Source organism: Histoplasma capsulatum (assembly GCF_000150115.1).
Source record: "Histoplasma capsulatum G186AR genomic scaffold supercont2.4, whole genome shotgun sequence".
NCBI classification, from domain to species: domain Eukaryota; kingdom Fungi; phylum Ascomycota; class Eurotiomycetes; order Onygenales; family Ajellomycetaceae; genus Histoplasma; species Histoplasma capsulatum.
This window is the reverse complement of record NW_025544804.1, coordinates 542,275-569,269: the sequence shown is the minus strand read 5'-3', so window position 1 is coordinate 569,269 and position 26,995 is coordinate 542,275. Positions and strand designations below refer to the sequence as shown.

Here is a 26,995-nt window from a genome sequence, read left to right as displayed (position 1 = left end):
TCGAGTTGAACGTGGAATCAATCACCTTATAACTTCAAATCATGTTCAATTATGTGGCCCCAGATAACAGTGCTCGTCATCTGGATCACAAAAAATGTAAGATTGTCAGTTGTGCTCAATATCTACTATCCTTATGAGCAGTATCCATCAGCGGGGTCTATCAACTCGATATTCTGCTAAATGACTGCCAATAAATAGTATATGTTTATATCCAAATAAGGAAAAGATAATTACAATGTCATATGGTTGTAGGATTTTAAAGAAGATAGGAAAGAAGCTAAACTGTATTTTTATTTGTCAAATTCTAATCATGTTGATCCTCAGCATGTACATGTACTTGTCCACATTTGACTTTTTGTGACACATTTAACTAGAACAAGCCCATGGAACTGGGTATTCTTTGAAATGGCTGGCAATGATCACACCTGGATGAGGAAAATATGGGACTGTAAGGGTCTAAACTGTATTTAAGTTTTAACCATGTTGATGCTCAGCCTTGCCATGATGATTTTCCACCTTCTGCTACTAGCATGGCCTGGTGGTGAAGGAGCTCTTTTGTTCCAGTAGCCTAGAGAAAGGTATGTATGTACACACCAATGAGAATACTGGATAATATGCCCCCTTTTACAATTGAAATATGATTGCCATATCATCGCTTCTTTATTCCGCTATTCCAACGAGATGCCGCATTCCAGTTCGTCATGCAATACTAGGGGCGTGAGCAACCCCATTTGGGCCTTGGGCAAATGCGTCCCTACATCCGAGCGCGCAAATGTCCCAGATCAATTTCATCTGGGGCTATTCGCCTCTTGGTGCAGGGCCCAAGGGCGTTGCCAAGATAAACAGAGAAAAGTGTTGGAGCTTGAGTGAGTGGCAAACCAGTCAGCTAACTAACTAGGAATCTCTATTCTTATAGAGATTCAGCGGGTACCTCGCTGGCACACAGGCAGGGTGAAGATCCCCCCTCTAGCGATTCACTCCGTTGTAATAACGACAGTTGCCAACACTTAGCGGACACCTTCTACCCATCCTCCATACCATTGAAAGGTTCCTTGTATCCCCTTTGTGATGATTGAGCGGGGTAAGCAGATAATGGGGAATGCAAGAAGGTTCTATATTTCTATATAGAAAGCAAGCTGTCCCTTCATCGCTAGGATCCATATACACAACTGGATGCTAAGCACGAATGGGTGCATAGGCACTTAGTTAAAAGATCGTTCTCTACAGCAACTGCCAGAGAGGCCCATACTTTCCATATGTGCATGTGTTAGATGGAAAGCATCAAAACTGGCATTTGTACTAAAAAAAATAAGGAGATTACGGCGCTGTATATGCTAATTTTGCTGATAATACACAAGCCATGGCTGTTCGCTCAGCAACATGTTTCTCTGTTCAGATTATTGACTAAATGTCTTTTTACAATCTTCCATTCTTTCTCACCAAATTCATCGTCACTCACCTCAAACGCTAGGGCGCGTATTCCACGTGATCTGATTAGCGTCTTGGGGCAATGTGGGAACACGCAAAATCTTTTGTCGAACATCAACATCAACCTCCAATCACTGCAAACAATAACGTCCAAACAACGAATAAAACACCGCAGCAGCAGTGATATTCTAGCTTGAGCCACTCTGGTTTAGCCTTTTCCATTTCTGTCTAATGCTCGATCCCTGAAGATAAAACGTTTTGATACCCCTCTCTCCCCTCCCACCACCTCTTAACAATTTTTTTTGGTGCCTTTCCAGGCCGCAATTCGTCACCATTTCGTTCCTTGTGGCTCATCGAGCCCTTTTTGCTTCTCTAACACCCCAATTTGGAAGAATAGCAGCTGGTTCTGCCTTATCCTCACACGGTCCCACCTCCTCACCAATATACCCAAACAGCTCCTCCCAATCTTCACCCTGTTTGATTCTTTGCCGCACTTTCGCAAGTAGAAAGAAGAAAATGGGTCCCAAGAAGGCAGTTAAGGAGGAGAAAATTCCCTTGGGTCGCCCAGGGAATAACTTGAAGAGTGGTATCGTATGTGGGAACCAGTTACTCAGTGTCAATTTTGCTGTACTTCCTTGACTATTGATTCCCGCCTTTCCGATTCCCCTCCACTTACTTATTCTGAGATCCCGAGGTCCCTCATGTAATTCTACTTTAGGTTGTCCCGCCATTTACCTTTTAGTTCGTATTGCATGCCTCTTACCGGACTTGGTTTACTGACATCTCTGATTTGTCAGGTTGGTCTAGCAAACGTAGGCAAATCGACACTTTTTCAGGCTATCACAAGATGTTCGTTGGGTAATCCCGCGAACTTCCCTTTTGCGACTATTGATCCTGAAGAGGCCCGTGTCGTTGTTCCGGATGCGCGATATGATTGGCTATGTGAGCATTATAAACCAAAGTCGAGAGTACCTGCGAACCTGACGGTGTATGATATCGCTGGTCTAACTCGCGGCGCCTCAACCGGTGCTGGTCTTGGAAATGCTTTCCTGTCACATATTCGTGCTGTAGATGCCATTTTCCAAGTTGTTCGATGTTTCGACGACGCAGAAATCATTCACGTCGAGGGTGACGTTGACCCCGTTCGGGACCTGAACATCATCAGCGAGGAGCTACGGATCAAAGATATTGAATTCGTAGAAAAGGCCCTCGAAGCCCTTTCAAAACAAACTAGGAGAGGAGGTCAGAGTTTGGAGATGAAGAAATTGAAGGAGGAGGAGGCTACCGTTGGCAGGATACTGGAGTGGTTAAAGGAAGGAAAGGATATAAGGAAAGGTGATTGGAATCCTAAAGAGGTATGTTCCAGTTTTCAGCTTTTTGTTTCCCCTTTCTCGTTATTATCCTCTGGTTCAATTACTGTGATGAACAAGAGCACAACGCTCGATATAATCCCAGCTCTTCGAATGGCCTCGTTTTATATCTCACGTTTGAGGCTATATTGAGATTTAAGTCCAACCCTGATTTGTATTTCACCATTAATATGTGCTATTCATATGGGATGTTATTTTGGTTGTAATACCAATGCTAACCACGTTTTGTCAAAACGCAGGTTGAAGTAATCAACCCTCTCTTTCTCCTGACTGCTAAGCCAGTTGTGTATTTGGTCAATCTCAGCGAAAGGGACTACATCCGGCAGAAGAACAAGTACCTGCCTAAGGTTGCGGAATGGATCAAAACCAACTCCCCCGGCGATCCTATAATCCCAGTTTCTGTCTCTTTCGAAGACAGGCTGACCCGCTTGGAAGATGATGTTGCAGCCGAGGAGGAATGCAAGAAGCTTGGAACCAAATCGGCTCTCCCCAAGATCATTTTAACCATGCGACAATCTCTTCAGCTTGGTAGCTTTTTCACCACTGGCGCTGATGAAGTGAGACAATGGACAATTCGGAAAGGCACTAAAGCTCCCCAGGCCGCTGGTGTCATTCACACTGGTAAGTCATATTCTTTAATGTCTCCCCGTTTGTGAGACCCACTTTCCCCCACTGCAGTAAGTACAATACTGATTTGTCCCCGTTGCTACAGACTTTGAGAAGACTTTCATTCAGTGTGTTGTGTTCAACTATGATGTGTTACGTGAGTATGGGGACGAGGCAGCCGTTAAGGCTGCAGGAAAAATTCTTACAAAGGGGAAAGATTATGTTGTGGAAGATGGAGATATAATCTTGATTAAAGCCGGCGCTGCAAAGGCATAGGACAAGCATATAAAATCTTTCTTTACCTTTGACTGTTTCATAGCCGGGTGAATAAATTCAAATATTAGTAATTTTATCATGAACTGAAATCCCTCCATGTAAGTCTTTTTCACCTAGGTATGATGACTTTGTGAAATTCAATGTATAACTAGCGACTTCAATCGCCACCATTCCGCCGCGTCAGGCGCTTTGTGCCACTTGTGCAACTTACATTATGTTTATCTCAGACTTCAACTGGATTCATTTAGCTCAACGAACAAAGCATATATACCGGTTCCTTAGAGATCTGGCAATTCCTGTTTGCTGGTCTTTTTTTGTCCATCTATTTACAATGTTTAAAAAGGAGTAAGTATTGCCCTCCCTTACAGTTTTTTCCCGTATTGAATCGGCAAACCCCGCATTCTCCATTGAGAGCAAGTGTTAAATCAGACAGACATAATACTGCCCCATCCTCTGTAAACGAGTGCTCGTGTTTTGAATCATCATGATGCATATCCTTTCCTCCGATTACTTTTCTCATTGAACTAAATTATAACCCAAATAAGAAAATCTACTTACAGATCTGTTCCAGCGTCTCTTTAGGTGCAAGGTCCAAAGTCAAATCCTCCGTTCAGCGTGCTATCAAGCAAAAGCTCGTCGAGACATATCCCGGATTCGAGCCCTATATCGATGAGCTAATCCCCAAAAAGGCTTCCCTGGAGGCCGTCAAGTTGTGAGTACGCGAAACCGACCCCAACCACCAACACATCGATGCCCATTTCCTCTAGCACACAGCATCCCCTAACCGCCTTTCTATTCTACAGACACGTACCGGATCGTGTAACCCTCTACACAATAGACTCACGTCCCATCCTCTACCAATCCTTCGACAACCCTCCAATCCCACATTTACGGGTTCTGCACAAATTCCCCGATGCCGTTCCCACCATCGGGATAGATCGGGGCGCGATCCGTTTCGTCCTCTCAGGCGCCGCACTCATGGCACCCGGCCTCACTTCAGCTGGTGGCAGTCTGCCCGACCCTGTAAAAGTTCCTGGCGAACGAGAGATTGAGGCTGGCGAAGTGGTGGCGATCAAGGCAGAGGGGAAGGAGGAGATTTGCATGGTTGGTCCCTTGAAAGTAGGCACGGAGGAGATGAAGAAGAAAGGGAAAGGGGTTGTCATGGATGAGGGACATTATTTGGGAGATGGGCTGTGGAAGATTGACGTTGTGGGATGATAAATGAGGTGTTTAGCTAGAGGGAAGCGCCGGTCTACTTCTCTCTCGCTCTTTTTTTTTCGTTTTCCGTTTTTTCTTTTCCCCCTGGTTTAATATTTATGATTTAACGAGACTTGGGTTGGCTTCTATTGTAGACTGTGGGTGTTTGGGCGGGATGTGGCCGAAAGAATCGGGAAGACTGGATATACAATACCTATTATCTAGGCTGATTTTACATTTGTCCGTGATTGGGATCCAAATATCTTGGATTGGGCAATACGCCCAACTTACCCTTCATGAACATACCGTATCTTCCCTCATATTATTAATAAATGAATGCGGGATCCCGCAATGAAACCGAATAAACCACCTGATTCGATGATTTGAAATAAATTACCAACCAACCTCAGCAGATGTTCAGCATTGGGATATCACATCTGCCATTTTATATATATAAGGATAGAAGTAGCAATTTGTATATACAGGAGCTGGGTATGAGGATTATAATGACCAAAAAGAGAGCCTTCCGATTAACCTGTGAAGAACCGCCTGCCCATGGTACAGCAGGACAATAAATAAACTTCAGATCCATATAGCTAGGAATACACGAAGCCGAAATATTTGAAAACAATGTGTATGTATATATCAGCAATAAAATGAAAAGGGAGAGATCATAAATAGTGGAATGCTCAATGCACGAAGGGCCATAACCATAAGAATGCACGCATATTAGGCATAATCGCAAGTTGGGGCTAATGATAATGACCCAAGGCTGCCTCAGCACCGCCTTGTCTTCATCAGTAGCATCCGATGGGTTTCGGATGGATGTGGGGCAAACGGCGAAGGAGTTGATGATGTGTGAGACAGACTAGGTGGTGAAGGAACACCGTTTACCTTCCTCCTTTGTCGTGGAGTCTTCATCGGGTAGATTGATGGCCAGCCCCAAAGTTCTAGTTGAGGGTGTCGGCCGGCGATCGACATGGCTCACGTCTAAAGCGTCTGACGACGACTGATTTTCCTTTCTCAATCCAACCTTAACAACTGCACGCTGGAGCGTCTGCCCGGATCCGTCTAAGGCAATTAGGAAACGGGCTAGCTCCCCGCAGAGCTCCCAGTCGCCTCTCTGTGAAGCTAGTTTGAGAAGGCGTACGACAGAATCTTCGATCCCCTCTGCATCTCCATCCTTTTTCTCATCAAACGCTTGAAGCACTAATAAATAGCCACCGGCTGTCTTCAGAGAGTTTAGTCGGAGGGCTTGTTCGAATAGTTCCTTTGGAGGAGGAAGGTAAGCAAACAGGGTACGCCATGATCGAAGTTCTGTTTTTCTGGTACACTGGACCAGAATTTCCAGATAAACATCGGTTGGAATAGCGGACTGCAAGAAGGAAAGCACAGCAGGCAACATCTGGCGACTTGGTGCACTAGACTGCTGGGCTTCGTGATCTTGATTGTCTACTTCATCATCTAGCACATGGTGTAATAGTATTTCTAACGCGTGAGGAAAATAGGATAAATGCGAATAATGATGACAGAGGGAAAGCGCCGCTGATGTGTCAAGCTGACTTAGATTGTGCTGGAGGAGGTATGGTAGGAACAGTTGTGTCTAATAATAACCAGAGGTTAAATGGCGGGTGCTTGAGATTATGTCTGGTACGGATGGCAACTTACTCTAATTGCAAATCGAAGGAGGGAAAACGTGGCATCTCGTCTCTGAATCATTTCAGGCTCTGCCCCAAGTACAACACCTTTATTAAGAAGTATAGACAATGGGTAAAAGTCAACCGGTATCGGTAGGGGCTTTACTGTCTCATTTGGAGAACCTTTGACTGGACGAAGAACATCCTGTACGTCACCCCATACGAGTAAATCTTGACCACAAAAAATCCACAAAGAATCTCTTAGGGATATGTCAGTCTGGGAAACGTTAACTGGGGTTCCCACTGCCGGAGTGGTTGGTTCGTCGGAGGGTGGAGCGAAGTTGAAAGATAGCTGATCACGCATTAAAATGTAGTACTCCACATCATGAGCAACAATGCGCATGTCATATTTTAAATCGCCCTCCTCTGAAACTGATGGTTGTAGCAATACAAGTTTTCCGTCAACGAGGAACAAAACTGATGCGACAGATACGTCCTGGGAGGGGTCGCCGTCTCCTTTGAAGCTAGTTAGTTTCGCAGTACCAAAATAAAAAGAGGAATGGGGAAGTTTTCTTACGAAGCTGGTTGTCGGGCAATACCCAGCTGATAGCACGAACTCGCGTTGGCGCTCTAACGATGCCATGAAAGGCTATCTGGCCAACCTGAACAAGGCTGATTTTCGTTTGAGTGGCATTTATCACGTAGTGATATAATATATTGTCATACGTGTAAACCAGGAGCGAGTCTTCTCCTGAGGGTCCAATAAATACCGCAGGAGCAGGAAGAGTTTCGGTATATAGCACAGAAGAACTGCTAAGGGAAAGCTCACGAGAGTATAGCCGTAACTATGCTTATTAGTTTCAAAAAGTGGTATTAATATGGAGAAAATTGACAACACTTACTTCGTAGGAATTATCACATTCAACAGCAGCGATTAAGATATGTCCATACCAACACATCCCGCCTTGAACAGCAAAAGAATCTTCAGCTTTCAAGTCATCGAATGTTTTCCATCTCCCACTCTGAACACTATAATGAGCCAACCCTCTTCTGCCAGCAATGGCCACATATCGGCCATCTTGAGAAACAATACAAGACCGGATTGGCCATTGAGCATGGAGGTAAGCAGGGGGATACTGCGCATGATGCCAGAGGTAATCTTTACCCGATATAGTAGTGAGATCTGGTAAGTCGTGGCCACGATACAAAATGATTTCCGTCCCCGTTTGCAATAACGCTCTCGCCATGTTCGCCGAGGAGAAGCATCCAGTCAGAGCACTACGGGCTGTTTCAAACATCCAGATACGGCTAGTATCTGGTGCTATCAGGATGATGTATGAGCCACCACCAATCCAACAACCCATAGAAACTCCAGTCAGCCAAGCCTCGCCATTTTTGGTGGCTAGCTCACGGTCGGTAGTAAAGCTAGTTCCGCCGGGTTTACCAAACACACTCCATGTGGCCCATCCAGACTCATATCCTGCGAAAATGCAATACCCATCAGGAGAATAGCTCATAAATGATGTAGGACCCATAGACGCTGGTGATGCGGGTAGCTCGAGCTTATGCGAAAGCGGTATGTTTCCCATATAATCTTTCGCTACGTAAACAAACACCTCGCCATTTTTACAGGCCACTGCGAGTAGAGAAAATCTCGCATTCACAGCCACGTGAAGAGCCTTTTGTCCGTCATTTTCAGGAGTATGGAACCTATGACCCCTGAACCGGGTCTTTGACTCGGCTGAATGTTCTTCTTCATCCCTGAGGCGTTGCACAGCATACGTTTGTCCGTCACTCGTGATCCACAGAAAAAGGTTCATAGCACGGTCGTAGACCATATCCACAATTGGAGACTTCTTAGAAATAAATGGGATCCGGCTTAAAAGCTCTGTGCTCGTTTGATTCCCAGTTTTATCAGGAGTCCACCGAATTAACTGGATAGCAGCTGGTTTCACCGTCGCCACCATCAGCTCATTGTCCAGCGCCAGAGCTTTGCTAATTCCTGCATCAACCTTTATGACAACCCTGAAACGAAAGCTAACCTCCCGAATGGTATTTGTTTCTTCCGTAACAAAATGGCGACTAAAGTGGTGGCGATGTGGGTTGGAATGGGAGGAGAACCGTTGTTGGTACACATGTGAATTAGCATCTGTCGCAATGGAATAAGTGATGAGATATCCATGGAGCGTCTGTACAACGACAATGGCAGAGTCCGGACGCAGAAGTATGGCAGCATTCGGGCCGTAACTTTCTAATGAAATTTCGGAGCGCTTGACCGCGGCTACCACAGCTGTCGGCTATGAATCCGTCAGTATATCAAATCCAGATATGAAGGTGGGTAAACAACGTACTCTAGTTTGCCAAATTGCAATGGTGGACTTCGTCATCGTGGCAAATAAGTGTCCGGTACGGGAAACACAAAGCCCAGTTACGGGTTCATCTGGCCAGGATTCTCTGCTGCCTATGCTGCTCTCGGTTGTTGCCCTGGTGTGCTCCACACTGGAGCCCTGTTCCTCTCTCTCCTTGGGCTTGTTAGCATCGCTGTCCGCATCATCATGGACTTCCTGTAATTGAATTCCGGGGCCATTGACCGCATAGACTCTAGGGACTCCATTTGGCCAGTACATCGCTGGGAATAAAGCGCTTGGCTAGAGAAGAAGGATGATGATGTATCACATTGGACCATCTTCGGCCAAAGGATAGATTCCTCAAATAGACCTCTAGCAAGCCAGGTCTCACAAGCAGCAGCCATCCATGGCCCCGTTGGACTTCCCAGAGAATGGTCAGGTTGAACGGTTGACACATGTATGAGCGGGCGAGTGTCGTCAAGTGCCCAGAGAGTTCAAGTAACAACGGGCTGGAATCTCCGAAAATCACGTGCCAATCAAAAAGCTTCTAGAACTTCCCCAGGCACGGGAGGGGATACTTGCAGAAACATTGTATTTATCGACCACGACGAGAAGCACCCAAGAGTGTCAGCTTTCCCAACAGCTTTGTGCACTGTTGAAGTTATATCTACTGTAACGAAGATTCATTAAGCCCTAATATTTTTTGAAAATGGTAATGTCACCTATTTATCCTCAACACACACACACACGCACATTGGTTATTTGTCCTCCGCCCCGTTCTGAAGCTGATATCTCTTTCTTTAGGCTCCAACAGAATCCAAGAAGCGTTTGGCTCTTGCAATAATAGACTTTCTCGGAAACAGCCTTAATGATGGAACCCTCACCGTGGACGATTCGGAATCTATAGAGATCGCGCAAACTTGTATCGCAGATACCTTTAAAGTCGATCCTTCGGACAAGGCTGCCATGCAAGATGCTCTTGGAGGCCAAAGTCTTGCAACCATATATAGCGTATATGAGAAGATGAAAGGCAAAAGCTCCTCGGCATCATCAGTTTCCGCGAGCGAGACAAAGTCAGCAGCAACCTCCCAAAGCGGGGCGCCGAATGAGGAATCAGAGAAGTTAAAATCCCAGGGCAACGCAGCCATGGCGCGCAAAGACTACCCTACTGCAATATCCCTTTATACACAGGCTCTTAACATCGCGCCATCGAACCCGATCTATCTATCTAACCGCGCGGCTGCGTACTCTGCTTCCGGAAACCACGCTAAGGCGGTCGAGGACGCCGAAATTGCCGTGGCAGCGGATCCAAAATATGTTAAGGGGTGGAGCAGACTTGGCTTAGCTAGATTTGCCCTTGGGAATGCAAAGGGTGCAGCCGAAGCGTATCAAAAGGGTATCGATGCTGAAGGAAATGGTGGCAGTGAATCCATGCGAAAGGGGCTGGAGACGGCAAAGAAGCGCATTGAGGATATGAAGAGGGGGGAGGATGAGCCCCTCGCTGAAGATATTGATGAAGCACCTGGTACCTCGCGTGGAGGAGGAGGCGCTGGTGGAATGCCTGACCTTTCGTCTCTTGCAGGGATGTTTGGCGGCAGTGGAGGAGGCTCAGGGGGTATGCCCGATCTTAGTTCGATAATGAGCAACCCCATGTTTGCTAGCATGGCACAAAATCTTATGAGCAACCCTGATATGATGAGTAACCTAATGAATAACCCGCGTATTCGACAAATGGCGGAGAGTTTTGGTGCGGGCGGAGGTGGTGCTGGTGCTGGTCAGGGAGGACTTCCAGATATGGCCAGCATGATGAATGATCCCAATTTTGCTGAAATGTAAGTCTTAACTGAGCTACTCATAACGCATACTTTAGGAGCGCTAATTGATCCATGTAGGGCAAGAAACCTGATGGGCGGAGGTGCTGGGCGTGGTGCAGGGAGGGGATCTTGAATTTGCAATGTTAATTTGGACCCTGTTTATGGTATCTTTACCGACCAAAATATTGTTAAATGGTCCATTTTATTGGTCTAATATATAGCAATGGATGTAATTTGCTGCCACAATACGCATATCGATATGCCTATGGTTTATTCTGTACTCATTTTCTAGAGTCGTTTCATAGCTTTATCTGTCTAATAACCCCACTTTTCCCATACTTAGAATCCGGGATGAATAGGACGATGCACGAACTGGACTGTGAAGTAGGAGCTTCATGGGAAAGGGGCATGTAAAGGTCATAATATTCTAAAAAAAACCATCTTAAAGCTTAATGAAAAAAAGTCCGATTCATTTACGGAATTTTTTTGATAACATTTGAATGAGCCCTGTTGATTCACTTCATGCTGCCCAGGGTTGGGTGAACGCTAAACAGCAAAGGAATCGATCCAAAGTTGCCATATATACAATATAAAGAGGAGAAGAGACTCTGAAGAAAATAGTTCTGCTGAAATCAAAAGAAAGGACCACACAGTTCTATATAAGACTCCAATCCATGTAGTAGAATACAACCAGGAAGTAACCAGCAAAAACAAGGGAATGGGGAAAATGAAACCCACGTGTCAAAATTCGGTCGATCGTAGATAGTAGTGCATAAAGATTATTTGGGGAGGTAGATATATTAGGAGGTATCTCAGGAAAATAGCGAAATGCGGCTGCTGCTAGACTTGTCGAGATCGAAAGAAAATTCGAATCGAAAAACATGCTATCCCTAGATATAGTCACGTCCAGACTTCTGCAGCTCGATCATTCTCCATCCTCGAGTTTCAGGGTTGTTCACATCTTCTGGGATTCTAGTCATGCCGATGGCATAGGTGACTAGTTGGACTTTGTCTTCCATACCAGCCGCTAGCTCTTTGGTTTTAACATTGCGATAGACATGGACTTCCTGTGTTCGGCAGGTGATGATGAAAACTGGGATGTCACCCGGCTCAAGCATGCGGGCATGAGAGATATCGACATGTCGGATATCGAGGATTCGACCGTCTGATTTCAGTCCAGCGGTCGTGTATTGTTGGGCAAGAGCAGCATAAACGTTATACTGGGCTTCTGAAAGCCAAAGTTTAAGAGTCTCAACATCCCCTTTAACATAGGCATCCAGCACCTCAGGCAGCATATATTCGCGCAATTCTCGTAAGAAGGGTTCGATTTGGAAGCTTGGATCCATTTCGCGGAACTTTTTGATGACCATAGCTGTTTCATTTTCTGCAAACCATCCCGCCACCCGATCTGAAATTCCCCGGAAGGTTGTGACTAGCGGATTGTCAGATTCATTATACGTATGTTTAAGGTTGAAATATGATTGCATAAGGCGACTAGAATCTCTGAATTCTTTCCACGATTCTTTCCAAGCCGCGTCCTTGTGGAGGGTGACGTGGGTGCCGGCACTAATTCGGTTAGAGATGCATTAGGGAGTTCAACAAACAAATAAGTATAGGCTTACTTCGGATCTTCTACCATCTTCTCTATAGTACGACGGCCGGATTTAGCCTCCGCGAGTTCCCGCAGCTCTCTTTGCTTTCGTCGTTCCTCCTTTTCCATCCAACCTCCATACCGGGAGCTACTACCATCGTCTATTGCCTCCTTCACTCCACCAACTGCTGTTTTATAGGCGGCGGTTTCACGAACCGGTCTGGTAGCCTTTTCAATACCCTTTCCGGTGGCAGATACTCCTGACCTGAGTCCCTTGACAACCGAAGTATCCCAAGTCCATGCGGCTCCTTGACCAATAACCTTTCCCGTAGTTTTTATAGCCGAAGAAGTTTTGGACGTAGCAGCGCCAGAAGCAGCCTCATACGCAGCTCTAGCCCTCTTAACAGATTCACTTTCAGTGAATTGATGTGCCGACGAGGCTAGAGCTTTTGTTGATTCATTCCATTCCTTCGAGGCCTTGAACTCGGATCGTAGGGTCTCGGTAAACACCTGCCATGGAGTTTTATCACCATGGGGAGGTGGTGGAGGTGGTGGTTCATCTTTTGCCTTCTTTCCTTCTTCCTGGGAATTTGGGTTTTGCGCTTCTCTCTCGTTCTTTGCCTTTTCCGACGATTCATCTAATTTCGGATTCTCCGCACTTGCTTGTTCCGGCCGCTTCTGCTGCTGTTGCCATAGGCTGCATCCCGTTTGAAAGGATCTTCTGGCTGGAAGATTTGCCCAAATCGAATTCAGTTGCGTGGGAGTCGCAGGAAATAGGGGTGAAGTATTAGAAATCGAATGCCTTGATGCGGAGTTGAGGAGGGATTGAAACGAGATGGTAGGATTCAAGGAAGTTTGATGGGTCAGTGGCCGCCGGGAGACTGCTCGTGATGCAAACGCTGTTGGAAAGGTAATAGTGTGGTTCCTTAACAGAGCCGTCCGCATCACACCAGGCGGCGTACATTTGGCTGCGATGAGCATTGTTCGGGCGGGTAGGATACTGCAGGCTCGTGTCTAAAGAGTAAAATAAGCAGGAGAGACGGCCAAAACAGATTAAAATCGCAGCAACACCGTAGACTCAAAGGCAAGTTCAACCCTTGGAAACCCGGCCTGACTGGTTGCTAGCTCGTGGTTATTTATGCGTTTGGAGGCCGAGGGATATTTAGCAGAGAAATGGGGAAAATATTTTGAGTTGATATCGATTTAGAGTTTGTCCACCCGCCAAGACCTAAAAAACTTCTGGGACTTGTCAACCACCATTGATTGCACTCATACCTAACAACCAACCCAAGAGCAGCGACGACTTCAACGTCTCAATTGCAACGGATCCCTTCGATATCTGCATGCGCATGTAGCTAGAAATACGCCCTTGACGTTTTTAGACGCTTGGAGCAGTCCGCTTAATCCCTCCAATTTTTTCCACGGTCCCTTGAAGTGAGAAGGTACTGTACAATGTCAATCCTAGGCTTCCCTGTATCAACTAATATTTATTTAGGGAGTCAATAATATATTCACCGATATCTGGTACACCAACAGGAAATGATGGGGGGCACTGGAAAGTGTTTATCCATTGCGGTGCAGTCCATTGGACTAACGCGCCAGCAATATTTACTTCAATCCCAAGCTTTCAGACCATCGGTCTGCACACACGCGAAGAAAGCTAGAGATATGTCCACAGGCGGCCCCTCTGCCTTGTCGAAGCTTTCGGCGTCGACTAGGGTCACGAGAAACGCAAATAATGATTCCGCATCCATGACCTTCCGTCTTAATCAGGTTGTCCAGTCCGGCTATGCTATCCAAGACCCACCGCACCACCTTCATGTCTACTCGCACAAACACAATACACACATCACCCTAACTCGACCAAACCGAGAACCTTTGCTCTCCATGAGTTGTGGAAATATTGGTTTTCGCAAAGCACAACGCTCCAAATTCGACGCAGCGCACCAACTTGCATCCTTCATGATGGGAAAAATCCAGGAAGAGGGTCATTTGTTAACAATGAAGCGACTGGAAGTTGTACTCCGAGGTTTTGGACCTGGTAGAGAGGCGTTTACAAAGGTCCTTCTAGGCTCAGAGGGAAAAAATATTCGCAATATGGTTTGCAGGGTCACCGATGCTACTCGATTAAAATTTGGTGGTTGTCGTAGTAAAAGGGTACGCAGGTTGGGCTGAGGCCGATTTCAACATTTTGGATTTTCTGTTCGAATCTCCACTTTCCCATTATCGAACGGACCTTCATGCCCTGAAAATGCTTACCTATTTATTCTATCTGGAATTTCGGTGACCGGAAGCGGGAAACAGGACGCGGGACAAAGATAGTCCCGTTCCTATGTCGTCTATATAGCGATGTATCTAACTTGGGATACCGGATAACTCTTATTGTATGGTACTGTGTACAACATTGGTGACCGATTTACAACTTCTTGGATCTATGTATAGTTCTAGTATTCATCTCTTTGCGGTGTTATGCCCTCTTAGTCTCTGCTTCGTCTTTTTCGGCTGCAATTTTTACAACATCCTTTTCACCAAATATTTTCTGGGACCCTAACTGTTGCCGACTCTTCCAAAGGCGTGTAGGACAAAGTCTCCTCAGCTTTTTAACCCCGATTGAAACCCTTAGAATATCGTCGACCTTGGGGCGGACCATGTTTCCCTATTTGAGTCTAGCGTTCCAAGCGCAAGCTCGCAGATCACATGATTTTCACTGGCATCAAAACCTTGAGGCATCTACAAATAACGAATAAACATCCGGCAAGCTCAAGTTGTGATATTACTTTTATTCTAAAGGTTCCAAAATTTATACAACCTGCTTGATACCACCTCTTACTTGTCTACCACTTCCCGATCCTTGTGCTACGCTGCTCCTCTTGCAAGTATACCTCCAAGTCTATACTAGTCTCGTCATCTCTATCCGGCTTGCTCCCTGAATGCGTCCGCATCTACTACTGAAGCTACGACAAACCGACAGCGTGATTCCTTTCTGTCGCTGTTTCTGTCCAGTTTGATGCGTCGTTAGCTGGCCATCCAATGCTGTGTGGATGCACCCATTAAACCCTTTTCTCCGTGCCTTCTTCCGCAGTACTATTCCGGCACAATGCGTGCCCATCCAGAACCATGTATCAAACCCTCCCCCGCTTAAATACGCCATTTCAGCTCCTCTATTCCTAACTTTTTGAGACTAGGTCCTCCTTGTTCCCGTAACTGAGTCGCTCATCAATGGCCGAGACCGAGATTCGAACCTCGCGTACGCCGATATCGTCTCGTCGGAGGAGTTCCTGGGCAGCCATGTTTTGCGTGTTCCTTCTCCTATTGGATCGCCCGCCAGTAAGGATGGACCAAGCGTCCGGGACACTAGGGGCAAGGCAAGACAAATTACAACAGTAAATGGCCGGACTGTGGTTGTTAAGGAAACCACGGTGTTTAGCAATAAAGGTTAGGGCGGACTCAATGTGCAGCAGATATATTTGTTTAGATGCCAACTAGTCTATTTCAGGATTTAAGGCCCTGAACCAGGCCCAGCTTCTCTCAGATGCCCTTTACTATACCTCGAATAACGAATCGCAGCCATGGTTGATATACTATATATCGACCCCGCTGATTGGCACTTTTCAGGTTGTCAGAATTACACCAGCGATCACCCCTGGGCTTTCACCGAAGCCAATAGAGCCTCCTAAAACGGAAAATCGTAACGAGAACCACATGTCACATTTCTCAAAGAAAGAGATAACATCGTTCGCAGACTTGCTTGCAAATTTCCCGATGATCGCGAGACAAATGCAGCCTGGTTTGGACAGAGTATTTCGAGAGTTCGGCAAGGAGCTTGGAAAGCCATTGCCGCCTCCGCCCTCTGTACTATCTCCAGTCATGTCGGATAGTGAAGCACATGTTAACGAGACTGAGGAAACTGGATCTTGGCGAAGTAGATCACCTGGTAAGGGGTCGTACATCAATCAAGAAAGCCTTCCTTTCAACTCCTCAGAATATTTTGAGGATGATGAGGACCTTATGAGACGGACTTTGGAAACTGCGGTAACATCGGCGATTGATCTATTTAGACTTGTCGATAAGCAACAACTCTCCTTACTGGGCGCGACAACGGATCTTACCGGCCCGCTGGTTGAGCGTCTTATCGAAAAGCATGTGGCACAGCAAGTCCACGATTCACTCTTATTTCCGCGCCTTTGCGGTTATCGCCAGGCGGAAGATGCAGAGCTAGATGCTCGTATCCATCAAATGGAAAATATTGACATTTCGCAGGTTGGAATTGTTATTGAGGGCGGTCGCCAAGGGAAACAGGAGCTACTCCGCCGCCTTGGAAGAGGCGTGGATGAATTTCGAAAAATAGCCGACGCAAAATGCCCTCAAGATATGCTTGAGATTTTGCTGGCAACCATTAAACTTGTGACTGTAATGGAAAAATCCGATGTTCGAAATGGCGAGGATTCGTACAGCCACTCCGAGAAACAATCCTCTGTACTTGCAATAAATGCAGATGTTTTAGTTTCATTGTTACTTGTGGTTATTATCCGGTCACAGGTTCGGCATCTCCAGGCTAGACTTTTGTACATGCAGCAGTATATCTATACTGATGATGTTGAAAGTGGTGAACTTGGATATGCTTTGAGTACATTCGAAGCTGTATTAACATATCTTTCGAAAGACTCCGGAGCCCTGAGGAGGGCGAGCGCCCGAAACAAACGGCTCTGGACGGCGACCAAAAAAGGAAGAGTCTCAGATATAAAGGCGATATTAGACCCGGATAGCTCTCAAGACACCCTAACTGGCCATAATTTTGATGAAGACGAGTGTTCGAGTTTTTCTAAAGATGAAGAATCTGGCACGACCTCTGATAATGCTGATCAAGAGATGTATGTGAATGGCAGCACTTCCAATCCATTGAACCAAGTATCGCCCCTGTCCCCCGACACACCCTCATTAGCCCACGTTTTTCCGTTTATGAACTGGTCCAGAGTCTCCTCCTCAAAAGTAGAAGCACCACCGCGGAAGAAAGTTTCTATGGATATGCGGAGCCTTTCAGAGTCATCGACGGTTTCATACGTTTCTCGAACGACAGTTGGTTCAACGCCAAGTGCATTGGAAGGAGATACGTCCATTGAAAACTTGACAAAGACCCAGGATCCGGCAGGTGATTCTGTGCCGATGATGGCAGTGGAAGCTCGCCAACCCCAGTCCCTTAAGTATTTACTCAGCCGTCAAGACTACTACCCCCTCGACAGCATATTGGAGGATACCAATAGTGACGGAACGACGTTGCTGAGTGCCGCTGTACAACTAGCACACACTGAACTGGTCGATATAATTCTGGACTTCATATCCCAAGCTCGCGATTCTCAGCTTCTAACTTCGTACTACGCCAAGGCAGATCAAAGAGGCCGGACTCTCGCCCACTATCTTTTCAGTGTCCCTACGCTCATGTCTCGGTTGGAGTGTGCCCTTCCATGGCGGCAAAGGGACAAAAATGGCCAGACGCCACTTTTTGCCCTCTGTAGGTCCTATGATCATCCCGATTATAACCCAATGGTGCATGAAGCATTGACGATTGCACAGAAGGCGCAAGGTGACGGGAAGCCTTTAAGGTTAGAGGACCATGTCGATGGCAAAGGGAATACTCTCTTGCATGTCGTTAGTGATCCGCAGATAGTCGTTAGGATCCTCAAAGAATGTGACTGTGACCCAAATGCCACTAATGACAAAAGATTCACGCCGTTGATGATGGCAAGCAAATACGGCCGTGTCGATCTGGTACGGATATTTTTCGGGGACCCACGAGTCGACGTCAATGTTCGTGAGATGCGTGGTCTCACTGCAGTCGAGCTCGCGAAGGATGACGAAGTCCGTAATCGAATCGACGATTTAATACTCTTTTCCAACGCGTCCTCGGCCCCTGTTGATCCTTCAGGACGAATCACCACTGTTGTTCGTTCATTGTTCGTTGAAGATGCTAGTGTTCGTTTCATCATTAAATCCGGCGCCCCCAATCCTGAAAGGTCGCTCCAAAAGTCTTCTTCGCGAGGGATTGTTACTTACACGATAACAACCTGTCGCCGCAGCATAAAAGACTTTGAAAACCTCATTAAATTCCTCAAAGTTGAGCACCCCGCATCATACATCCCAGAACTGCCTCCCTTCCGCACTCCATTTCAGATCCCATCAAGACCTTCCAGAGCGATTCTCCACGAAGTTCAGGCGCGCTTAGACCTCTTTTTGAAAATTCTATTAGCTCACCCTACATTTGCCACCCACGAAATGATTTGGGAGTTCTTCCTCGTCCCAGAAATGCAAACCGAAATGATAGAAGATAGATCTCGTCGAAAAGCAGAAGCCCTTGCGGAGACAATTGAAGACGACTACGAACCCATGACCCAAGCAGAAATTCGAGACGTCGAGCAAATCGTTTCGCATGCCCAGGATGCAGTCCGCGCCCTTAGCGCCGCCACCCGCAGCCTGCTTCGACGAGGCCACATCCTCCAGCATGCATATTCCGACCTGGCGGACTCTATCATCCTCTGCGCATATGCCCTCTCCTCGCTACAACCACCTTCCAACTCCCTTCCAACTTCATACGTCGAAACCTTCGTCCGCTACGCCGCCTGCATCTCAACACCCTCCATCGATTCGTCCCCTTTAGTCCAATTCCTCACTGCACTGACGTCGTCCCAAAGCACCACGACTGCAATGCTTAATGCACTCTCGCGGCCGGGAAAGCTCATCTCCAATCTCAACGCTGAAATCCGTGGCCTGACGCGCGCCCACTCATCCCTGGCGTCCTCATCTCTCCCGCTTAAATTCAACTTCCCAGGTCTTGAAGAATCGCGACAAAAATCCGTGCGCGATCTAGAACAAAAAATCTCAGCATCGACAGCAGAAGCTGAACACCTGGAGAAAGAGATAGCATGGAATAAGGATGTTGTCGTGGGGGAGCTGGCCGGATGGACTGCGTGGCGGGAAAAGGTTGGGAAAAACGCTATTCGGGCGTTTGTGACAACCACATTGGTCAGGGAGAAGGAGAGGGGGAGGGCTCTGGAGAGGTGTTTGAGGAGTGTTAAGGGTGGGTAGGATCTAATAATTTTTCAATAGTTCTTAGAGCGGGAGATTGTAAGGTTTATTTACTTTATTTGAACATTCGTGCTTGTCGTTTCCATATCCCCCGCCTTTTTAATATCTTCAGCTAAGGCCTGACCCAGTTCAAATTACCTCTACTCTTCACACTTCCTTCTTCTCTACAGGCCTGGTGAGCCGCATTGTTTCTTCTATTATGAGTAAATAGCTGTTCTTTTCTTCTTCTTCTACTACTACTACTACTACTACTACTTCTTCTTTTTTTTTTGGAAAACGAATGTTTCGTGTTGGTTAAGAGTAATCCCATTGTGATACGAATGTACAGCCAAGCGGATATGAGGATATTCCTTTCGTTTCTCCTATTATTCCGTCGTACTAGCACCAATAAATAAAATGCCTGCAAAGCTTGGAATTTGACACCCCAAAAGGAAATGTGAGCATTTATTTTAAGCAGACGATTATCGAGATATGCGATATCGAACACCCCTCCCCGGCCTCAACAAGGAACTGCCGCATATTGAGCCATAAATAGTATGAAAGTGTAATAAAATAAAATCTGCAAATAGGATGAAAACTCCAACGCAAAATGCAAGGGAAAAAGAGAGAGAGAAAACAACACAAAGATCCAAAACGACTTCAACTGTTTGTGAAATATATAGACATAAGCCAACGAGTGGACACCAGTGGGTATATAACACAGCATGAAAAATAAATAACGCCATTAGACAAAAGGAAAAAGGCAGGGGTAGAGATGGAGAAGAGATAGATAGACGGTGAACGCATTTAAATTAACCAGTGAAACCCTTGTTTGCTTCAAAGCCTGCTCTTCCTCAAATATGTGGATACAAATATGCAACCCCTTGTCAGACATGAAATCGAAACTAAATGGAAACTTCACTCTGGAGGACCTCATCGAGGAGCACTCGTGCCCAGCATAGGTGGGCCCGGCGAATCTTCAAAGCTCTTTTCTGAGACAGGTGAATTGGGGCGGATATTTTGAAGGCCACCGTTGTGGCCGTACCGATTGATAGTGGCGGGCTTCTCCTCCGCCTACTTAATGGAAAACGATCAATATCGGTTGGTTCGATGGGAGAGACATCGAGGTGTCCGTCGGAATTTGTGGGGGTTTGATATGAGACCTGCTGCCAGTGGTCACCAGTGGTTCCTTGCTCCGGGCCGGTATCGCTGTTTACACTGCTTAAAGAGCCGAAGAGACTACGACGGACGACATCTCTGGAATCACGCCGGGATCTATAGCTAGTTCGTTGTCCTGCTGCTCTTGCTTCTGCTGATTCATGGGGTGCCCCTGGAGCTGTTGGGAGAAGATTGCTATGGGACGATTCTTCTGTAACAATTTCAAGATTGGTAAACGGCTCCGAGGGATTGAATGTTTGCGTATTCGGAGCTACACTCCGATTTTTAGTATTTGGTGAATTTAACTGGGGCGTCGAGCAGTTGTTGGAATCATTGGAATCGATATCAGTGGGAACAATTGCAGCATAATAGCGGCTTGATATACGACGCTGCTGAGGCTGGGATTGTCCCAACACGTCATCTGGTGGGCTTTCTAAGCCAGAGTCTCGAGTCCACCAGCCATCACGCGCCTGTATAGGGGGATAAATTTCTTGTGTGACCTCACGCGCTACAAATCCTGTTTGCGGACCTCCCCCTTCACTCAAGGGATGACGAACATATGGCGGAGGTGGTGCGTTCAGTTCAGCTTCTCTTTTATTATTCCGAGAACGTCTCCAGGCCACGAAGGCGAGGTAGAGGATGGCAATAAGCGCAATCCCTCCAATGGAACAACCAGCGATAATGGGACCGGCGTCCGGCTTAGACCTTTCCGAATCCTCCGGGGCTTTGGTAGGAAGAGGAGTGGACAAAGCAACGGAAGTACGCAGAGAAGAAGTAATTGCAGGTGCATCGGTGATCGTTATGGTTACAGATGTTATGGCGGAACTCGGAAACGGCTCTTCAAAAGGATCCTCGGTGAGTGTTGTGGTAAATTGAGGAGGACCAGGAAACCCAGTCAAGCTGGTAGGAAGAAAATCAGTGAAGAAAGAAAGCGGGTCGCGTTCCCACGGAGGTTCTTCTTCGACCATTTGTCGTTTCTCTCCATCGCTACCAAGCAGTATTCGGTTCCTTTTGGACTTGTTTTGGGATGGTCCCTTCCGACCAATTAACCGCTCCCGCTGTCTCTCTATATTCGGTATTTTTGACGTCCCGGCTTGTTGGTCTAGGTCGGAGACCGGGACACATTTCCCTGGAAAGTCTGCCCCATCCTTTACATACCACCTGTGAGAACTGGGGCAAGATGAGGTTTTTCGGAGCGAGAGACCGACAGGACTTGCCAATGAAGCAGCAAATAAGCAAGCCCAAGTTGAGATGAACATAATATAGGCGGCAGGATACCGCATGACTATATACCGAGGAGAATGCGAGCTCTCAATCTGAGCGGCCCCAACAATCAGAATGGAAGATGTTGAGGATTGAGGAGACAGGGACTCCTCTCGAATATCATTTCCCTCGTTTCCAGTCAAACATTAGTTCCATGTGTGGAGGCCTGACTCTTAGCCTATATCACCAGAAACTTGATCCCTGGGAAACGGCGCAAAGCAGATCTGACGACCAGGGATCAGGTCAGAAAATTATAAATAACTAGCAAAACAAGCAGACAGCAAGCAGACACCTCTGAGAAAGGCGGATGATGAATTTTCAAACACAAGATCGAGGCAGCGCATTCATAGGAAACCAGGAGAGTTTGGATGTTGACGAACTGCCAGAATCCGACTTGGATGTCCGGCAAGAGGTTGTGTGTCGAAACTCAATGGCAGGAGATGTTTCGATGCCCTTTTTTTTTTTTTTTTTTTTTTTTTTTTTTTACACAGCCTCGCACGATGCTACAGATATCATACGAGGGGTGCTAGCATCAAAAAAAGCCGATTGGGTGCCCATTTTTGATCCGAAAGCTTCTCGTTGCTTAGTATTCATGCTGCGAGTCGGATTGCCCCGCGTTTTGAATTCTCTACAATTATTCTTCACCGACAGAGAGGAAAGGGAGGATGCACTTCTGCCCTGTCTCCCTTCTGATTCTTCCACCGAATTATAGCGTATTTTCGAAAGGATATAAGCCGGATTTCAGCTCACAGGTAGCTAAGCCGGTGATCATTTATTCTTTTCAAATCGATGAAACTTTCTCTCAACACGGGTCAAATCCCTAGTTGATCGGGGGCTTCGTCTGGAAGTTTGGAACTTGAAGCTACAAGGCGTCTAAGAATAGATCGACTCAGCCCTGGGGCTGTTGAGATCTGGAGGCTCCATACCGAATAGATTTGAAGTCTTCTCCGCCATCTCTAAGCCGAGATCTTGAGCCAACACGTCAACTCGTCATGAAATTGATAGGCGTGGAATTTGGGAGTCCTTTGGTAATTCGGGATGTCCACTCCACAGAGAAAAATGGTTGCGAGGAATACGAGCAACCTCGTATTGACTGAAGAGTTGGCACAGGGCTCAGATTTTCGGCCGGAAAAACCCTTTCGGTGGATCCAACTTCTGACAATCTTCTGAAACGCAAGGGGCATGCATGCTCACTGACATCGCAATAGCTTACGAGCACTCAGGACCCTAGAGGTTAAGTAGCTCAAGAATCTCAGATAAAAATCAGAACTAAGGCCGAGACAAAATGGAAGAATCATCCATTCACTAAATTCGTATATCTATGAAGTTGATTTCGTCGATTCACAACCTTCTCAAGGCTTGATGATAGAAAGAGCGGTTTGAACGAAGATGAGTCGAGAGTATGTGAAGGACTTAGGCACACTGGTGAGTGATATATGTTATATGAGAGAGACTCTCACATAAGAATGTTCTGTGAACAAGATCTTATCATTAGCAGTATATTGATTACTCCATTTACTCTCACTAGTACTCGTACTAGTATTTGGTTATGAGCCTGGAATGCAACCACTGTGCAAAGGTAAGTGACTACTGCTTCGATCATTATTTCTATATTCCCAAGCACATTTGAAGGAGACAGCAAACCCAGCTAACCGTCGAATGAGCCCGCTTCTCTGATATAGATGATAAGAATAGAAGTAACCGCATTTGAGAGCCCTCATCAGCTATACTAATTCATTGCAAATTTAAGTTGCTTTTGGGCGGAAAGTTATTGGAGAAATGTTGGTGAAGAGAAATTTTCTGGCCCCATAATGCCGATTGGCTAGGAAGCGGTCCAAGGGGTCTGCCAAATTTCGAGTCCTGAATAAAGGACGGATCCTCCACTCCGAGTACCCAGGCAGTCATATTACAATTCCCCTTGTGTTGTTTCTTTCTCCTGCGTACCAGTGTAGGTCTCTCACGGCCTAGCGCATCAACTAGCCGTAAGCCCCGATCCTTACCCCATCCCCGAGTTGAAACTTGCAAGTGACGTGGGGGTGAGTGCCGCTGAGTGCCGCTGAGTGGTGAGAGTTGCTTCATCCGCTGGCTCTGGGCGGAAGTTTCTCGGTGGTTCTTGTATTATCTGACATCATCACTAATTGGAATTTGGAAACGTGTTTCAAGGTTTGACAGCATTATTACGTCATCCGGCCTCCCCACTCGCCGAGGTTGTTGACAGCTGAATACAATAAAAGAAAACGTGGGGAGATGGGACCTCACCAATCTTACCTCAACTCTATCAACTTCAAAGTCTATCAAAAGCTCAGACAAACTAAACGTCCATTAACAACTATAACCGTACGATCAAGAGAATTGAAAACTTCCCCCTCGCACAAACCTGTGAACATGCCGCTCGTCGTTCCCGACGTCAGCGATAATGAAAGGGCAAGCTGGGAGGCCAAGTTACTTGGCAAGAAGCTGACTGACTCAATATCAAACAATGTGGTGAGTTACCTTGCCTATATCATTACCCTCAACCTTCGGGGTCCGGTATATCTTTTGCTCATTCAATATCCTCTATAGTCGTTTGCAATGAAAGATTTGCCTGCGGTGCACCGTGTGATTAAGCCAGGCATGGCCATGACGATGGATTATAAGCCAGATAGGTGAGAGCCCCGATTGCCATTGATTATATTGTTTTTTTTTTTTTTTTTTTTTTTTTTTTGGTATAAACCCGTTATCCGTGCCGTTTCTTAGATTTTGTCTACATTTAAACGAATATATTTCTACGGATATTTCTAGAACCCTTGCTGATTCTTCTTCTGCATAGGTTGAATGTGCACGTCGACGAAGATGGAACCGTCACAGGCGTGGTGTACGGCTAAGCAGGGATTTCTGTATAAACTGATGACTTTCAATTTCGGTGTTGGTCAAGGAGGTTGATTTTTCTATTTTGAGCTGGGAATTGCGGAGCACTTTTCGGGTGATGGGATTTAAACAATTTTATGAATTATGTGAGATGAATTACAGGGCCTGTTGTCTAAAAGAAGACTTTTTGAGACGAAATTCCAAAAATCCTCTCTGATTAATCGTGAATGTGTTTTCATTTTGTCGGATAATTGCTGCCATTGCATCGAGGACTTTTAACTCGTTCTGTTCAGTCCACGGGCAGAAAATCTTGGTGCATTTTCGTGTTGGCCCGATTAACGCGTGCTACGCAAAGGAAATGCAACTTGGTGGATTATCCCGTTCTTCTTTCCATGTTAAAACCTCACCGTTTCGTATCTTTATCCTGCCATAGGATAGGTCCGGCTTCATTGGCATTTCGCTCAGTGCACCACCGTCGCCCCATCCCTCTTTTGATACGGAGTACATATTTGACGACAAGCATGTCAACCCTAAGCCATATTGGTATTGTATTTAAGTCGTGTATTTGGTAGGCCGTAACCACCAATTCTCCAACCATTTCACGAACAACCGCTGTAGACCTAAGTTCCCCTAGGAAGCTCACAAACAACCGACGTGGCCACGAAGTCGTCTGTTTCACGGCGTATAAAAAAAGAAAATGATAGCAAGAGCAATGCCAGTCTTGCGAATTTCATTTTATTCCCTAGAGGATTCCTTAGAAAGACCAATAATGGGATATTGTAATAGGTCATTGGAGCACCCCTAAGCCGCTCTCTGGTCAATTTCCTTATGATAAATACGCTACCTTTGCAGGGACAACTCCACCAAGTTGCTTCGATCTGAGAGAAGGTGTAATAGTCACAGACAACGGGGAAACGCGTTACAATTCTCACTTCGTCTTCAATTTTTCAAATAGCAATGTGTTGTCCGTAACAACTTATACGCCGTTGAAAGCAATCTGTGCCATTCTCCAGCTGTCCCTTGATTCATCGCAAAAATGCACAAGAAGCAACTCGCATCCTCTGAGCCTGAGAGAAACGTTGAGGTGGTTTTGAAGACGTTCTAAGCTAACGACGAAGACTGCACGTTTTTGAGTGGTATATTTACATTGCCCAATATACAGAGTAAGGTGGAATTATGCCCCGTTGGCCCTATAAGCATTGGGCAAATGAGGTTAAAGACGGCTGAGAAAAGAACTTCTACGAAGCCCTGGATTAGTACCATACGGCGGCCAGGGCAGGATTAGGTTTGTGTGAGAGTCATTAAATCGCTGAACGGGATTAACAACATCGCATTGCCCATTGGGGACGACGCGCTAAAATGGAGAGACTCTCTCGGGAACATCAATCATCTTCAGAACTGTAAGCACCCAATCCAAGGGCTGATGAGACGACATGTGGTACCGCGTCCTCCTTTGTTTCCCTGGAATGGTCTATAACTTTGGCGCTTGTAGCTGTAGGTCTTCCAGGCTTGTCGGTACTTTCGGGTTTCGTGGCACTCCGGGGGCTCACAGAAATATCAGGGTTTTGTAAACTTTTGGACATCTCTGCTGAGTTCGAAGTCAATCGTGATTCCTTGCTAGCGGCAATTGAGCTGACACCTGCAGATGAGCTTTTCCTCAACTTGACGCCGGGGATCGCATCCTTCTCTTTGGCTCTTCTCCTTTTTCGACCACTAATGGTCCATTGTTCTTCATCTGCAGTCAACGTTGCCTCCCCACTGTTAAGGTCGCCGGAGCCGGTACCAATCAAAGCTTTCTCTGCTTCTTGACGTTGACGATGGAAAATCTCTAATTGCTCTCTAGTTTCTCGTTTCAAAGCTGCATCTTGGGCCCTAGTCGATTCGAGAATGGAATCCAGAAACTCCACCTCATCCTCATCTAGCGATCGAAACTGGTTTTTGAGCTTGATGGACTCCTCAAATGCCTCCTGTTTCGCAGCTGTGTTTGTCAAGAATCAGAATTAGCTTTGGTTCCAGACATGTCTCTGAGAGAGCATGTTATTCACGGACCCTTATTTTGCTGCAGAATCTCATAGAGACTCTTCCCCTTGTCCTGCTGACTCTCTTCAACCTTTCGTCTCCGCTCCGCTTCGAGCTCTTGCTGAGCCCTCAGCCATTCATCGTCTCGCTCGGTGGGCTCCTCAATGGTACCTCCACTGACAAATCCAGAGGACATGTTATTTTAACGCTTCAAGATATTCTACACCGGGCAGCCACGCTTAGGGGCAAATCTGGAATGTCCATGGTAGTGGGCGGATGATATTTAATCCGAAATCACAGTGATGCCTCGGTATGATCTTACCACTCTATATTAGGACTAGCGTCCCCGGCGCACCCGCAATTACATCAGGCAGACATCACT

At 46.3% G+C, this 26,995-nt stretch overlaps 10 protein-coding genes across 10 annotated transcripts; 6 read left to right on the top strand and 4 right to left on the bottom strand.

Moving 5' to 3' along the window:
* Nucleotides 1–1,564: 1,564 nt before the first annotated feature.
* On the top strand, nucleotides 1,565–4,327 carry HCBG_03301 (GTP-binding protein YchF; the record flags this gene model as incomplete). Its single annotated transcript, XM_045430350.1, has 6 exons — nucleotides 1,565–2,019; nucleotides 2,226–2,783; nucleotides 3,038–3,419; nucleotides 3,511–3,778; nucleotides 3,833–4,025; nucleotides 4,252–4,327. 4 exons carry the CDS (start codon nucleotides 1,945–1,947, stop codon nucleotides 3,678–3,680), a joined length of 1,185 nt encoding a protein of 394 aa, XP_045288493.1.
* HCBG_03300 (translation machinery-associated protein) lies at nucleotides 4,012–4,898 on the top strand (the record flags this gene model as incomplete). The annotated part of the gene is made up of 3 exons (XM_045430349.1): nucleotides 4,012–4,025; nucleotides 4,252–4,392; nucleotides 4,484–4,898. 3 exons carry the CDS (start codon nucleotides 4,012–4,014, stop codon nucleotides 4,896–4,898), a joined length of 570 nt encoding a protein of 189 aa, XP_045288492.1.
* A 397-nt stretch (nucleotides 4,899–5,295) lies between these two features.
* On the bottom strand, nucleotides 5,296–9,141 carry HCBG_03299 (DUF1339 domain-containing protein; the record flags this gene model as incomplete). Its single annotated transcript, XM_045430348.1, has 5 exons — nucleotides 5,296–6,480; nucleotides 6,546–7,030; nucleotides 7,092–7,359; nucleotides 7,417–8,811; nucleotides 8,866–9,141. 5 exons carry the CDS (start codon nucleotides 9,139–9,141, stop codon nucleotides 5,746–5,748), a joined length of 3,159 nt encoding a protein of 1,052 aa, XP_045288491.1.
* Nucleotides 9,142–9,467: 326 nt separating this feature from the next.
* HCBG_03298 (small glutamine-rich tetratricopeptide repeat-containing protein) lies at nucleotides 9,468–10,809 on the top strand (the record flags this gene model as incomplete). The annotated part of the gene is made up of 3 exons (XM_045430347.1): nucleotides 9,468–9,574; nucleotides 9,667–10,694; nucleotides 10,755–10,809. 3 exons carry the CDS (start codon nucleotides 9,572–9,574, stop codon nucleotides 10,807–10,809), a joined length of 1,086 nt encoding a protein of 361 aa, XP_045288490.1.
* A 757-nt stretch (nucleotides 10,810–11,566) lies between these two features.
* HCBG_03297 (mitochondrial inner membrane translocase subunit TIM44) lies at nucleotides 11,567–13,248 on the bottom strand (the record flags this gene model as incomplete). The annotated part of the gene is made up of 2 exons (XM_045430346.1): nucleotides 11,567–12,242; nucleotides 12,299–13,248. 2 exons carry the CDS (start codon nucleotides 13,246–13,248, stop codon nucleotides 11,567–11,569), a joined length of 1,626 nt encoding a protein of 541 aa, XP_045288489.1.
* Nucleotides 13,249–13,935: 687 nt separating this feature from the next.
* HCBG_03296 (mitochondrial ribosomal protein subunit S18) lies at nucleotides 13,936–14,442 on the top strand (the record flags this gene model as incomplete). Its single annotated transcript, XM_045430345.1, has 1 exon — nucleotides 13,936–14,442. One exon carries the CDS (start codon nucleotides 13,936–13,938, stop codon nucleotides 14,440–14,442), a length of 507 nt encoding a protein of 168 aa, XP_045288488.1.
* A 1,394-nt stretch (nucleotides 14,443–15,836) lies between these two features.
* Nucleotides 15,837–19,576, top strand: HCBG_03295 (uncharacterized protein; the record flags this gene model as incomplete). The annotated part of the gene is made up of 2 exons (XM_045430344.1): nucleotides 15,837–15,839; nucleotides 15,883–19,576. 2 exons carry the CDS (start codon nucleotides 15,837–15,839, stop codon nucleotides 19,345–19,347), a joined length of 3,468 nt encoding a protein of 1,155 aa, XP_045288487.1.
* Nucleotides 19,577–20,231: 655 nt separating this feature from the next.
* Nucleotides 20,232–21,767, bottom strand: HCBG_03294 (uncharacterized protein; the record flags this gene model as incomplete). Its single annotated transcript, XM_045430343.1, has 1 exon — nucleotides 20,232–21,767. The coding sequence occupies one exon, from the start codon at nucleotides 21,765–21,767 to the stop codon at nucleotides 20,232–20,234; it is 1,536 nt and encodes a 511-aa protein (XP_045288486.1).
* A 1,369-nt stretch (nucleotides 21,768–23,136) lies between these two features.
* Nucleotides 23,137–24,897, top strand: HCBG_03293 (uncharacterized protein; the record flags this gene model as incomplete). The annotated part of the gene is made up of 6 exons (XM_045430342.1): nucleotides 23,137–23,172; nucleotides 23,288–23,326; nucleotides 23,700–23,783; nucleotides 24,049–24,231; nucleotides 24,310–24,392; nucleotides 24,557–24,897. The coding sequence occupies 6 exons, from the start codon at nucleotides 23,137–23,139 to the stop codon at nucleotides 24,609–24,611; spliced, it is 480 nt and encodes a 159-aa protein (XP_045288485.1).
* Nucleotides 24,898–25,661: 764 nt separating this feature from the next.
* On the bottom strand, nucleotides 25,662–26,809 carry HCBG_03292 (uncharacterized protein; the record flags this gene model as incomplete). The annotated part of the gene is made up of 2 exons (XM_045430341.1): nucleotides 25,662–26,572; nucleotides 26,644–26,809. 2 exons carry the CDS (start codon nucleotides 26,807–26,809, stop codon nucleotides 25,977–25,979), a joined length of 762 nt encoding a protein of 253 aa, XP_045288484.1.
* Nucleotides 26,810–26,995: the final 186 nt, after the last annotated feature.